The sequence below is a fragment of the Eumetopias jubatus genome, unplaced genomic scaffold, assembly GCF_037043125.1.
Source record: "Eumetopias jubatus isolate StellerSeaLion01/CBP00866 unplaced genomic scaffold, mEumJub1_p1.0 scaffold_8, whole genome shotgun sequence".
Lineage (NCBI taxonomy): Eukaryota > Metazoa > Chordata > Mammalia > Carnivora > Otariidae > Eumetopias > Eumetopias jubatus.
Window position 1 is genome coordinate 95445385 of NW_028274814.1, and position 14393 is coordinate 95459777.

Sequence of the window (14393 nt, forward strand, 5' to 3'; positions counted from 1 at the left end):
ATTAAACTTGATCATAGGTCTGTATGCATAGGAGAAAGCAGAGTCTGTATAGAGTTCAGTATTATCTGTGGTTTCAGGCATCTACTGGGGGTCTTGAAATGTATCCCCCATGGGTAAGGGGGGACTACTGTACTGTGAACTAGCTTATCTCTTTTTCTTTAACCTATGTCATTTTACATAGTTTAGATTAATGCTGGGGTGGTGAATACTAGAACGACATATCGATAATCAGTCACTTTATATTTTCCCTCTAAGCTGACGTGGCATCAGAATCCCTTACGCATCACTCCATGCAGCTACTGCCAATCATTAGCAGTTGGTACTCAAGATGTTACCTATTTGCCATCCTTGTGTTAACATTTATGTCAGCACTCATTCAGTTTTTCTTTGATCTTCCATTCATTTGCTTATAGTATATATTGAGCACCAGTTATATACCAGGCATTGTTCTAGGTTCAGAAGGTAGAGCCGTGTCCAAACCAGACAAAAATCCCTCCTTCATGAAGCTTACACTCTATTGAGAGAAAGGCAGATTATTAAATAAATAGAAGAGTAAAGTGTAAGTTAGTAATCAGGTGATATGGAGAAAAACAGCAGGGAAGGGAACACTTTTGGTGGGAGGAGATGGTTGGAGTTTTAAATATCAGGTCAGAGAATACATTTGTGAAGCATATTAAAAGTTCATAAAACTATACTACTGATAATAAATTTGTAGAGATTTGCCCAAGCACAATGATCTAGCTATTAATAATTGCTTCTACAAGGAATAATTAAAACAATAGTGCACACTTAATGAGAGCTTACTGTGTGCTAGATAAGTGCTTTACATTTCTGAACTTACTGAATTATAGGTATAACCACCCTAGGAGGCAGATGCTACTCTTAGCCCCGTTCTGTGGCTAAAGGCCCTCGTGCATAGAGAGGTTTGATGACTTGTCTCAAATCACCCAGTAGAGCCGGGATTTAACCGGAATTTGTGCTGTTTGGTCTGTTCTATGAATATGCTGTTTTATCTCTGCAAAAGCCTTATAGTCTGTGCTTCTAACCAGTAAGTTATATTGGCTTGCAAAAATAATAATTCTCTTTGGATTGATTTACTCTAAATTGAGGCTTAATTTAGAGATTTAAAACAAATTTTTCTTCTTTATATAAGCATTTAATATATAGGAAGCAGAAAACTGAAACAAGCTAAAAGAAGTTCTTAAATGTTTTCCCTTATGATCTCATTGCTAATTAGGTCTTCTTCCAAGTACATCATGCCCTTTGCAGTCTTATGATTGGTCAGAAAATAAAGTGTAATGACCAAACCAAACAACAAGAATCGATATCTATAGTATGTGCTGTCCTTTTGACAAATAAGTTGGATCAGGTCTTCCCGACTAGATTTAAAACTACCTGTTAACCATTGTACCTGACTCCTTGATGTTTCCCAAATTTGTATGTGTTGTTTCCAGGGCCTGTGATGTCCACTTCATCCATCTAATTCCTTTCTCATTGTTTAAAACTCAGCTCAGATTTTACTGCTGCCAAGAAGCCTTCCTTGATACACACACCCTTTCACACTGGTATGAATCCAGTCTGCTCTCATAGCTCCCTATGACACTGTGCTGCATTTTTCTTTCTTGTCTATCATCTACCTTACCCCAGCATCTAACAAAGTGCCTTTCACTCAGTATATGTTTTTTCATTGATGTGGAGAGAGGGAGAAAGGGAATAAAAATTGTTGCATAGTAAAAAAAAAAAAAAGCACTCTAAACAAAGTCAGAAGACAGACAAGCCATGAAAAAATATTGTACTCCTATCACAAATGATTAGTTTCTTTAATATATAAAGAGCTCCTGCACATCAGTAAGAAAGGCCAATAACTAAAAAGCTTCTGCACAGCTAAGGAAAGTACCAACAAAATGAAAAGACAACATACTGAACGGGAGATGATACTTACAGATTATATATCTGATAAAGGGTGAATATTCAAAATGTATAAAAGAACTCCTACAACTCAATAGCAAAAAAAAGCAAACAATCCAGTTTAAAAATGAGCAGGATTTGGATATTTTTCCAAAGAAGACATACAGATGGCACATAAAAATGTGCTCAGTATCACTAATCTTCAGGGAAATGCAACTTAAAAATTACAATGAGATATGACCTCACACCTGTTAGAATGGCTGTTTTCTAAAGGACAAGAAATGCAAGTGTTGGCAAGGATGTGAAGAAAAGGGAACCCTGATGCACTGTTGGTAGGCATGTAAATTGGAGGTTCCTCAAAAAAATTAAAAATAAAACTACCATATGATCCAGCATTTCCACTTCTGGATATTTATATGAAGAAAATAGAATCACTAGCACTAACTTGAAAATTGAGAAGAGATACACACCTCTGTGTTCATTACAGCATTATTTACAATAGCCAAGATATGAAAACAACCTAAGTGTCTACTGATGAATGAATAAAGAAAATGTGGTATATATACACAATGGAATATTATTCAGCCATAAAAAAAGAAGGGAATCTTGCCATTTGTGACAACATGGATGGGCCTTGAGGGTATTATGCTAAGTGAAATAAGTCAGAGAAAGACAAATGCCAAATGATCTTACTTACATTATGGAATCCTAAAAAAAAATAATAATAAACCAAAAAACTGGGGCGCCTTGGTGGCTTAGTTGGTTAGGCATCTGACTTGGTTTTGGCTCAGATCATGATCTCAGAGTCTTGAGATTGAGCGCCACATTGAGCTTTGCACTCAGCAGGCAGTCTACTTCTCTCCCTCTCCCTCTCCTCCTGCTCACACACGCACATGCTCTAAAATAAATAAATCTTAAAAAAAACAAACTCATAGATAGAACAGATTGGTGGTTGTTGGAGATGAGGGTGGGAGGTTGGTGAAATGGCTGAAAGGGGTCAAAAGGCACAAACTTCCAGTTACAAAATAAAGAAGCCAGTTACAAAATAAATAAGTCCTGGGGATGTAATATACAGCATGGGGACTATAGTTAGCAATACCGTATTGCATATTTGAAAGTTGCTAAGAGATCTTAAAAGTTCTCATCACAGGAAAAAAAAATTTGTAACTATGGCGACAGATGTTAGACTTACTGTGATGATCATTTTGCAGTGTATACAAATGTGGAATCATCATGTTGTACACCTGAAACTAATATGTCACTTATACCTCAATTTATTAAAAAGACCAATAATGCGGTAGAAAAATTAGCAAAGGTGGGCACCTGGGTGGCTCAGTAGTTAAGCGTCTGCCTTCGGCTCAGGTCATGATCTCAGGGTCCTGGGATCGAGCCTCACATCAGGCTCCCTGCTCAGTGGTTGGTGTGCTTCTCCCTCTCCCTCTGCCCCTGCTCATGTGCTCTCTCGCTCATTCTCTCTCTCAAATAAAATAAATCTTAAAAAAAAAAAAAAGGAAAGACAGTCCATAGAAAGGAAGGGAGAAATGTCTCTCCTAAGCATAAAAAGATTGGTCAGCCTTAGTAGTAAAAAGAGAAAGGCAAATTAAATTTAGCCTGAAATACCATTTTTAACCTTTCCGGGTAACTGAGATCAAGAAGTTGATACAGTAGGAAAACGGACATACAATGCTAGTGGGATTGTAAAGTAATAGAACCTTTTAAGAGTTACTTGGCATTCCTTCAAAGTTACAAGTACATATATCCTAACAATTGTACTTACAGGAATTTATCCTACAAGTGTACTGAGTATCCTACAAATACACTGAAATAATTACAGCATACACATTATGGCATTGTGTGTAAAAGAAAAAATGGAGATACTTTGTATATCAGAGGGGACAGATTAATGAGTTATGTATGTCCATTAGGTGAAGTCATCTGGAGCCATTAAAAGAATGAGACAGCTGTAGGATACAGAGTGGGCTTTCAGATGTAATATTAAGTGAAGCAGCAAGATGCAGAGCAGTGTGTAGATATTATGATACCACTTGTTTTGGGAGTGAGAAGAAATCACACTTAGACGTGTGCTTGTCTGTGAACAAAATATTTCTGAAAGATACCAAAGAAACCTAAAACTGATTATCTCCGGGAAGAAACACTGGTTGGTTGGGGGGACAGAGGTGGAAGGAGACATTTTTTCATTATCTACATTTTTCAGCCTTTTAGTTTTGTATCATATGTAGGTACTCCTATTGTTAAAAACAATTTTCAAAGTTAAAATTAAGCATTGAAAGAAATTACAAAGAAAAATAAGGATTGTTTTGGCAATATAAAATTTTACATGTATAATAAGATGTATCATAAAAAGAAAGTCACCAGCCATAAAGAAAATAAATATTGCATGTTTTTAATGTGCTAGATGCTTTACATTTATTACTTAATCCTCAAATATTCTCTGGGAAATAACAGTTTTAACTGTACCAAATAGAAACCAGATTGGGGGAGACTTAGGAGATAATCAGTATTTAGCTAATAAGGGGCCAAGGTTGTATTTGAACTGAAGTCCCTCTGATTTCAAAGGGTTCCCTCCCCCCACCACGCCAAACCATGCTGCTTCCAGTTAGTGATCATCTTATCAAAGGTAAAGTACAACTGTGCTTTAATAGTCATCAGCAGCAATTACCTGAAATGTCCACAAGATGGAACTGCTGGACAAAAGTAGGCATTTTTCTTTGTAAAACAATACTATGCTCTCCAAGTGGGTTATTTAAATAGGTGTGTTCTATTTTGCAGTAATGATACTTTCTTTAGTAATTTGTTATGTAACCAGCTAGAATGTTTTAAGTATTTAGTGTTCCTCTGTCATAATGGTAGTTAGGATGGCTTTTTATGTACCTAACAGTATTCTCTTAGATACTTTATGTACATTAATTCATTTAAAATTTTTGAATAAAGTTTTAGATACAAACTAAAAATAAAAGTTTAGAGATCTACTTACTAAGATGCTACGTCCTCTTTAGTAGCTGGTCATTAATACTGGTAGAAGTCATTCCACGAACACCAAGAAAATAGAAAAGCTCAACTAAGCACATTATCTCCCAGAACTTCTGTAAAACCATTAAGACTAGTTTGGGGACAACATATGCTAAATGAGACAATTAAAACTAGAAGTTAAAAAAATTAAAAATTTTTTCAAATATGAGGTGTTCGTTATAGTCTCATTATAATGAGAAATTAGCATAGAAATAATAAATAACTGGGGCGCCTGGGTGGCTCAGTTCGTTAAGCAACTGCCTTCGGTTCAGGTCATGATCCCAGGGTCCTGGGATCGAGCCCCAATTCAGGCTCCCTGCTCGGCGGGAAGTCTGCTTCTCCCTCTCCCACTCCCCCTGCTTGTGTTCCCTTTCTCGCTGTCTCTCTCTCTGTCAAATAACTAAATAAAATCTTTAAAAAAAAAAAAAAAAGAAATAATAGCTTAGAGTAGCACAGCTAGTAAATGGTACAGCTGGAATTTAGACGTAGGTGGTTGTTGCTATCTTTTTTTGTAAAAAGATAGGGGTTTGTATTACCAGCGTGATTTTGTTTATGTAAGTTTTACTTGTACATATGTTTAAGAACACTGTATTTAGTTAGCTCTTTGTATTATCTGGGTGTCTCTTAGATTGTATTCCACCTTATTTCCAAATTAATATGTATGTGGAGAGAAAAACAAGGACATTATGTCTTTTTTTTTTTTTAAAGACTTTATTTATTTGACAGAGACAAAGTGAGAGAGGGAACACAAGCAGGGGGAAGTGGGAGAGGGAGAAGGCAGGAAGCCGATTGGGGACTCAGTCCCAGGACCGTGGGACCATGACCTGAGCCAAAGGCAGATGCTTAATGACTGAGCCACCCAGGCGCCCCAAGGACATTATGTCTTAACATCTTAATTGTGAATGGCCAGAATTTCATTCTTAGTTGCAGAAGGCATCTTAGATTCTCTTGTGAGAGTTTAGACTTTCTACCCATCTCCGTATGTTTAATGTATCTTAAGTTGTTTACATTTCATCGTGGAAACTGACTTAAGGAAATGCCATATTTATTCCTCTCTGACATACCTTAGACATGTGAGAAAAATGAAATAGTTCAATAAAAATATGTTTTCCTTAGTTGCAGAACTTGAAGTGAAAACCAGAGAAAAATTAGAAGCTGCGAAAAAAAAAACAAGCTTTGAAATTGCAGAGCTTAAGGAGAGATTAAAGGCAAGTCGTGAAACTATAAATTGTTTAAAAAATGAAATCAGGAAACTTGAAGAAGATGATCAGACAAAAGACATATAAACAGTTCTAAGAGAGCTTATTACTAAGCTAGCTGAAAATAAGGTGGACCTTAAGGGAGAAATGGACTGCAAATGCCATGGTGTTTCTTAGAGAAACGACAGGTGTAGGTGTTGACCACAGATTTCCAGCAATGGGGTCAAAGGATTTGTACTTTTCAAGCAATCTTTAAAGTGAAATATATGTGTGTAATAAGAATGAATGCTGTATAGGCATTTTATCAGCCCATTTTGGGGTAAGTCTAATGATGTTAAGCACAATTTAAAAAAAATTTTTGCATTGTATGTATAACTTATCCTTTTGACAGTCATCACAATTTCATAATAAAGTATAAGTTGTACAAATTTTGTACTTTCCTGGTAGAATTAGATGGTAAATTAACATGTATATTTAATTTTTTAAGTTCTTACTGTCCCCATCCTAACTCTTTTGTATCTGTTGTGCCCACTGCCCAATAAGTACTCAATAAATGTAGTTTACAGATCTTGTGTCTGCCTCTTGATATGTTTCTTCCTCTTTGATGAAGCACCTTAGTTCTCTCATTACAATTAATGTATCTCCATTATATTGTGATCACACATCTCTTATTGGCACTCATTGTGGCAAAAATCATATTTTAAGTGTTGTTCTGCCTTACTACCACAGTGTCATTCATTTTCACATAGAAAAATATTTAATCCCTCGTACATTTTCCAAAGATACATAGGAAGCTGCTATGTATCAGCTTCACATATGACTCCTAATTTCTCCACTTTCTCCTTAGCCTTCTGTTCAGATCCACATAGTGAGCCGTATACTTTTGGACTCATCTAATTGGAACATGTAGTAGTCCTTAAGGCCACATGGGCTGATCTGTCTGGGCAACCTAGGACGACAATAGGTAGGAAAGTATTTTGGAAAACATGTAACAGTATTAGTTAATGGCAACCATGCCTATACCTAATGTAAGGGTTCTGTATTCTCTGTAGTATTTAACTCTCTACTCTAGCGCTTGATTCTTTTTATCTGCCCTGTAGGTTAGTTATTTTGAGTATTTGTTGCTTTATTTTTTTAAGTTGTGGCACTGACAAGCATTATGAGGTTGTGCAAAGGTCTCTATGGTCTTAAAATTTCTGCCAGGCCCTTTGGGATTGGAAGTGGCACTTCTAATTGTGCCAGGCATCATTCATCTTTCCCCTACCTCCTATCCAATGCCCACAGTATAGGATGGGGCCTGGGGATTGACCAGAAAAACTAATGGGGAGAAGTCCCATTGTCCTTGAGGGACCCTGACATGGGAGATTATCCCTCCATTATTCTAGTCCGATTAGCTCCCAAGAATGTGTTGGTTCATGGAGGTAGGTCTGACTTTAGGCATACAAGAGTACAAGAGTCCAAAATAGGTCATTATGGCTCAATCTTGCCCTCTATTTTTGTTTTGGCTTTACTCTAAGTAGGATCTCTTCCGAGTATGCAGAGAGCTCTTATAACTGAAGACCACCCAATTTTAAAATGGACAATGGATTGGATAGACATTTCTCCAAGGAGATACAAATAGCCACCAAGCGCATGAGATGTGCAAATCAGAACCACAATGAGATACCACTTTTATACCAACCAGGCATCTATAATTGTAAACAAAACAAGACAAAAAAGTTGGTGAGGATGTGGAGAAATTGGAACTCTCATATACTGCTGGTGGGAATGTAAAGTGTAGCCACTTAGGAAAATAGTTCGGCAATTCCTCAAAAAGTTAAGCCTTGGGGTGCCTGGGTGGCTCAGTCAGTAAGCATCTGCCTCCAGCTCAGGTCATGATCTCAGGGTCCTGGGATCGAGCCCCGCATCGGGCTCCCTGCTCGGCAGGAAGCCTGCTTCTCCCTCTCCACTCCCCCTGCTTGTGTTCCCTCTCTTGCTGTCTCTCTCTTTAAATTAATAAAATCTTAAAAAAAAAAAAACTTGGTTATGCTAATGATCCAGTAATTCTGCTAGGTGTGTACCCAGAAGAAATGTAAACATTTTCATGTAGAAACTTGTACATGAATGTTCATGGCAGAACTGTGCATAATGGCCAAAAAAGGAAACAACCCAAATATCCATCAACTGATGAATGAATAAATAAAATGTATATCCACACAATGGAATATTATTCAGCCAGAAGGAAATAAGTACTGATTCTGCTGCATCATGAATGAACCTTAAAAACAATGCTCGGGCGCCTGAATGGCTCAGTCGTTAAAGTGTCTGCCTTCGGCTCCAGTCATGATCCCAGGGTTCTGGGATCGAGCCCTGCATCGGGCTCCCTGCTCTGCAGGAAGCCTGCTTCTCCCTCTGCCACTCCCACTGCTTGTGTTCCCTCTCTCGCTGTCTCTCTGTCAAATAAATAAATAAAATCTTAAAAAAAAATAATGCTAAGTGATAGAAGTCAGACACAAAAGCCACATACTGTATGATTCCATTTGTATGAAATTTCCAGAATACGCAAATCTGTAAAAACAGAAAGTTGATTAGTTGTTGCCAGGGGGTGGGGAGAAGGGGATTTCTATTTGGGGTGATAAAATGTTCTGGAATTAGTGGTGATGATTGCACAATCTTGTGACTATATAAAAACACTGAATTGTACATTCTAAAAATGGTCTAAATGAACAGTTTGATCTCAAAAAATTTTAAACATTTAAGTGGCAAGTTTTGTCTAGAATTATACAAACTTCAAAAATATTCTACAAGCCCTTGATTTCTATTTCCCCCTTCTTCTACAAGTGGAAGAGAATATTTATTTACCAAGGATTAATTCATTGGGCTAAAGAGGCAGCTCACTTTTTAAAAGAAGATGAAAGAGTAAGGTTCAGGTTTCTAAATAGTGTGATAGTGTTGCTATCCAAATTTTATATATAGGAGACTAAGGGACTATAGCTAGATGTTGAGTCAACCAACAGTGTGACTCAGATTGGTAACAGGCTTCTGCCTCTATGAGACTTAATTTTTATGTTCAAAGCATTAGCATTTTTAATTATTATTCATGCATAAATACTTCTCAAATCTCCTTTCTTTGACTAGTTGGAGTAATTTAAGACAATCAAATAGGAACATCAGGTGGCAAGATTGCAAAGCATTGAGATAAGAATCTGGCTAGCTATTAGTAACATTTAAGAAAATTCTGGTGTAGGGTCCCTGGGTGGCTCAGATGGTTAAGCGTCTGCCTTTGGCTCAGGTCATGATCCCAGGGTCCTGGGATCGAGTCCCGCATCGGGCTCCCAGCTCCTTGGGAGCCTGCTTCTCTCTCTCTCCCTCTGTCTCTCATGAATAAATAAATAAAATATTAAAAAAAAATTCTGGTGTTAAGCACTGTTGGCTGGAATATTAAAGAATAGATATTTGGAATCTCATGTAGAATACATTTCAGGTGCCTGTTCCTTAGCATTATCCCTAGTATCTGCAGGTTTTTTTTTTTTCTTAAATAGTAGTAGACTAAATTCTTGAGATTGAAACCAAAGAAAATGAGATCATGCAAGTATTAGCTAGAGAGAACATGAGTAAATATTTTTTGGAGTTGGAAAGAATTTTTAAAGTACAGTGGGAACCTCAGAAATCATAAAATTCTGGATCTCAAATGGAATGAGTTTGGAAAGCTCTTGGGATTTGCTTTAAAATAATCTGGGGAATGGGAGATGGTAGGGGGAATAGGGCATGTACATGAAACAAGATTGACCATATATTGATAACTTTTGAAGCTGAGCAATAAGAATTATTATTTCTACTTTTGTATATGCTTGAAATTTTCAATAATAAAATTTTTTTAACATCAGATAGAAGAAACCATTAAAATTCTACTTCTCCGTGAAGTCAAGAACTGATAAAGAATAAGTCATTTTAATCACAATACACACTCAGAAGAGGACAGGAGCTTCCAATTGCATAGTTTACGTGTTTACTTCTGTATTTTTTATTTTAATAATTCTAGCAAATTCTTCACTCTTGATTGGATATGATAAAAGTCTGGAAGGAAGTGGGTGCCTGGGTGGCTCAGTTAAGTGTCCGACCCTTGATTTTGTTTCAGGTTGTGATCTCAGGGTTCTGAGATCAAGCCCCAAGAGGAGCTCCACACTGGGGGAGAGATTCTCTCTCTCCCTTCCCCCCCTCAAAAAAAAAAGTCTGGAAGGATGGATGGGAGGAAGAGAAGGATAAAAAATAAAAGAGGGATAGGAAAGAAGAAAGGAAGAAAATCCCCTACAGAGATTTTAAGGAGAGAGTTCCAGATTTCACTCTCAGAAATTTGATTAGCTAGGAATTTGCATTTAAACAAGGTATCCAGGTGATTTGAGAAACTCATAATGGCACAGCTTAATAAGTTGGACTACATAAAAGTGCAACACTTCTAAATGGGGGGAATAACAAAAAACTGTCAAAAGGAAAACTAGGTTATATAACGGGGTCTAATTCCTTAATATAAAAAAATTCTTATAAATCATTAAGGAAGACAAACCATTGAATAGGTAGTTCACTAGAGAGGATATGAAAATGGCAAATATATATGCTTGATCTCACCAAATCTTAAGAATACACAAATTTAAATATTTCTCATCCATTTAGGATAAAATAAATTTTCAGATAACTATTGACAGAGAAGACATCACTGATGATACCAAAGGATAGACCAGAAACAGGCCATTGGCAGATGGAGTTGGGTAATCTTTATTTTTTTAATGTGAAATTCAAATTTTACTAGACGTTCTACATTTTTACTTACTAAATCTGACAGTTCTGCATGTACCTGAGATAGGGACAATTTTCAAAAAAACAAACAAAACAAGACTGCCCAGTGCTAGCAAGAGAGTGGGGAAACAGTTTAGTCTCCTACACTGGTGGGATTGTAAATTGCTTCAACATTTTGGGAGGATAACTTGGCAATATCTACTAAACTACTCTTGAGTCAGCAATTTTACTTCTAAAATTTACATTTTAATTTTTTATTGAAGTAAGTGATTGGACCTTTAAGAATAAATATATTGTTTAGGAACATTTATTCATATATGCAAGATATATACAGGGATGTTCACTGTAGCATTGTTTGCAGTATCAAAAAATTGTAAACAAGGTAAATGGCATCAATAAGATGTGCATAAATTATGCTATAGTGATACAATGGATTCCTCTGTGGTTGTCAAAATGAATAAAGCAGATCTAGGGCCACCTGGCTGGCCCAGTCAGAAGAGCATGTGTCTCTTGATCTTTGGGTCATGAGTTTGAGCCCCATGCTGGGGTAGAGATTACTTAAATAAAAATAAAATTTAAAAAATGAATAAAGCTCTATATACTCTGACATGAAAAAATATCTAGATTATACTTGTTAGTGAGGGGGGAAAATAGTTTGCAAAACTTCATGATTTTATTTTTGTAAATAAAAGAGTATGGAGAGAAAAATTACTTGGAGAAGTTTTTACCAATCTTAACAATAGGAATAAGAATTATAAGGACTGTCGCTATCTATGTTATGTATGTGTATGTTTGAATTTTTGCAATGAGTGCATTTCATTTGAGTGAAAAAGAATAACAAAATAGTTTAAAATTACATGAAAAGGAAAAATAGATGTCTTGATTATCAGAACATTGCCTCCTGTGAGCCAGATCAGACCGACCCCAGTCTGTTTACTTTCCCACTTTCACTGGCTCCTCAGCCTGGCTTAACTGCTCACTATCCTGTACTAGGCTTCATTGCTTTTCAGTAATTCCTTAGTCTACCCTTAGGGACTTCATCATTGCTGTTTGAAAATTTCCAGTGAACTGAATCACCACTCCCCTTATTCACTAAATAAGAGTCATGAAACTGGAAGGGAGTTTAGAGAACATCTAATTCAATTCCCCCATTTGATGAGGGAATACAGTCTTGCAGGAATTAAATGGCTTTCGAAGTCACACAACCTGTTGGGGCCAGAGGTAGAATTTGAATTCAGCATTTTCTGACTGAGCAGTCATAGTACTAGAGCATCAGAGTATGGCTCCATCGAGGCTAGATAAGATTGTATGAATTGGCAGTCACCTTGGAAACTAACTTTCCAAGAATGAGGGAGGGATGTACTGTTAGTGATACAGTCAAATCCTTATCATCAAAACTTTGGTTTATTCTCCTTTCAGCTAATCTGGTCAAATCATGATCTCAAAATTAATGAGAATTGTCATCCCTACTTGGTTTAATTACATGCATGAATTGAAACCACAAGTCTATTTACTCTTACTGTGCACATCAGCAGATGACCTCAGTTCTTACACTGAGATCACTGATGCCATTCAAATTGACCCTGTTCACTTCCAGCCAGCCAAAGTTTCTCTTTGTTCTTACCAAATCCTGCTTTCTTTCATCCCTCTAATGTTCTACGCATCTGTAGTTTTGATTCCAATCTATACTATCTACTACTGCAAATTTATAATTGGAGGAAAATTGCTTCACTCTCCTGAGCCTCAATTTGTTTTAGTGAATATGACTATACTACCCTCCTCATAGAATTCTGTTTAAGGGAAAATGAAATAGCATATGTAAAAGCACTTTGAATGGTGGGAATAAAGAATAATAATTCTAGCTAGCTGTTTGTAAAAATTTTCAACAAAATACAAACTGAATCCAGCAACATACAGAAAGGATTAAGTGATCTTATGATCAAGTGGGCTTTATACCAGGAATACAAGGTTGTTTCAACATGTAAAAACCACTTTGTGTTATAGGCTGTTATGGGTTGAATGGTGTCTCCTCAAAATTCATACGTTGAAGTCCTAACCCCCAGTACTTCAGAATATGACTGTATTTGGAGATAGGGCCTTTAATGGGGTAATGAAATTAAAATCAGTCATTAGGGCGGGTCTTAATTCAGTATGACTGGGTCCTTGTAAAAATATTAGGAAGGCCGTATGAAGACACAGGTAGAACATAGCCATCTACAGGTCACGGAGTGAGGCTTCAGAAGAAACCAACCCTGCTGACACTTCGCAGTCAGACTTCCAGCTTCTAGAATTGTGGGAAAATTTCTGTTGTTTAAGGCACCCAGCCTATGGCACTTTGTTATGGCAGCCCTAGCAAACTAATAAACACGCCATATTAAAAGAATAAAGGACAGGGGCACCTGGGTGGCTCAGTCGTTAAGCGTCTGCCTTTGGCTCAGGTCATGATGCATCGGGCTCCCTGCTCGGCGGGGAGCGTGCTTCTCCCTCTCCCACTCCCCCTGCTTTTTGTTCCCTCTCTCGCTGTGTCTCTCTGTCAAATAAATAAAAAATCTTAAAAAAAAAATAAAAGAATAAAGGACAAAAGCTACATGATAATCTCAACAGATGCAGAAAAAGCGTTTGACAACATCCAACACCCTCTTATGATAGAGATATACTCAACAAACTGGGAATCTAAGGGAACTTCCTTAACCTGATAAAGGGCACTTATGTAAATGAACATTATACATAATGGATGCTTTTCCCCTAACATCAGGAACAAGACAAGGATGTTTGCTTTGACCACATCTATTCAACATTGTGCTGGAGATTCTAGCCAGGGCAACTAGGCAAGAAAAAGAAAGAAAAAGCATCGAGATTAGAAAGGAAGAAGTAAAACTATCTCTATTTGCAGATAACATTGATCTTATACTTAGAAAAATGCTAAGAAACATACACACAAACTACTAGAGCTAATAAATGGGTCTAGTAGGATTGCAGGATACAGGATCAATATACAAAAGTCAGTTGTATTTCTGTACACTAGCAATGAACTGAAAAGAAAGTTAAGAAAATTTTATTTATAACAGCATCAAAAAGAACAAAATACTTAGGACTATGACACCTAAAGTTCAAGTAACTAAAGAAAAATAGGTAAATTGAACTTCATCATTAAAAACTTTTATGCTTCAAAGATCATTATCAAGAAAGTGAAAAGATGATTCACAGAATGGGGGAAAATATTTGCAAACGATATGTCTGAAAAGAGGCTAGTATCCAGAACATATAAAGAACTCTTACAACTCAAAAAGAACCAATTAAAAATTGGGTAAAAGATTTTAATTTCTCCAAAGAAGAATTATAAGTGAACAATAAGCACATGAAAAGATGCTCAACATCATTTGTTATTAGGAAAATGCAAATCAGAACCATCATGAGATACCACTTCACTAGGATGACTATAATAAAAGAGACAATAACATGTTTACAAGGATGTGGAGAAAT

General features: G+C 36.6%; 1 protein-coding gene across 1 annotated transcript in view; it reads left to right on the forward strand.

Annotated features, from left to right (window-relative positions):
* YEATS4 (YEATS domain containing 4) overlaps positions 1–6565 on the forward strand; it is a 17716-nt gene extending 11151 nt beyond the window's left edge. The window contains exon 7 of the mRNA XM_028110797.2: positions 6055–6565. Within this exon, the coding sequence (XP_027966598.1) occupies positions 6055–6224 (170 nt within the window). The 3' untranslated portion in view covers positions 6225–6565. The remainder of the gene's footprint in view (positions 1–6054) is intronic.
* The last annotated feature ends 7828 nt before the right edge of the window (positions 6566–14393 follow it).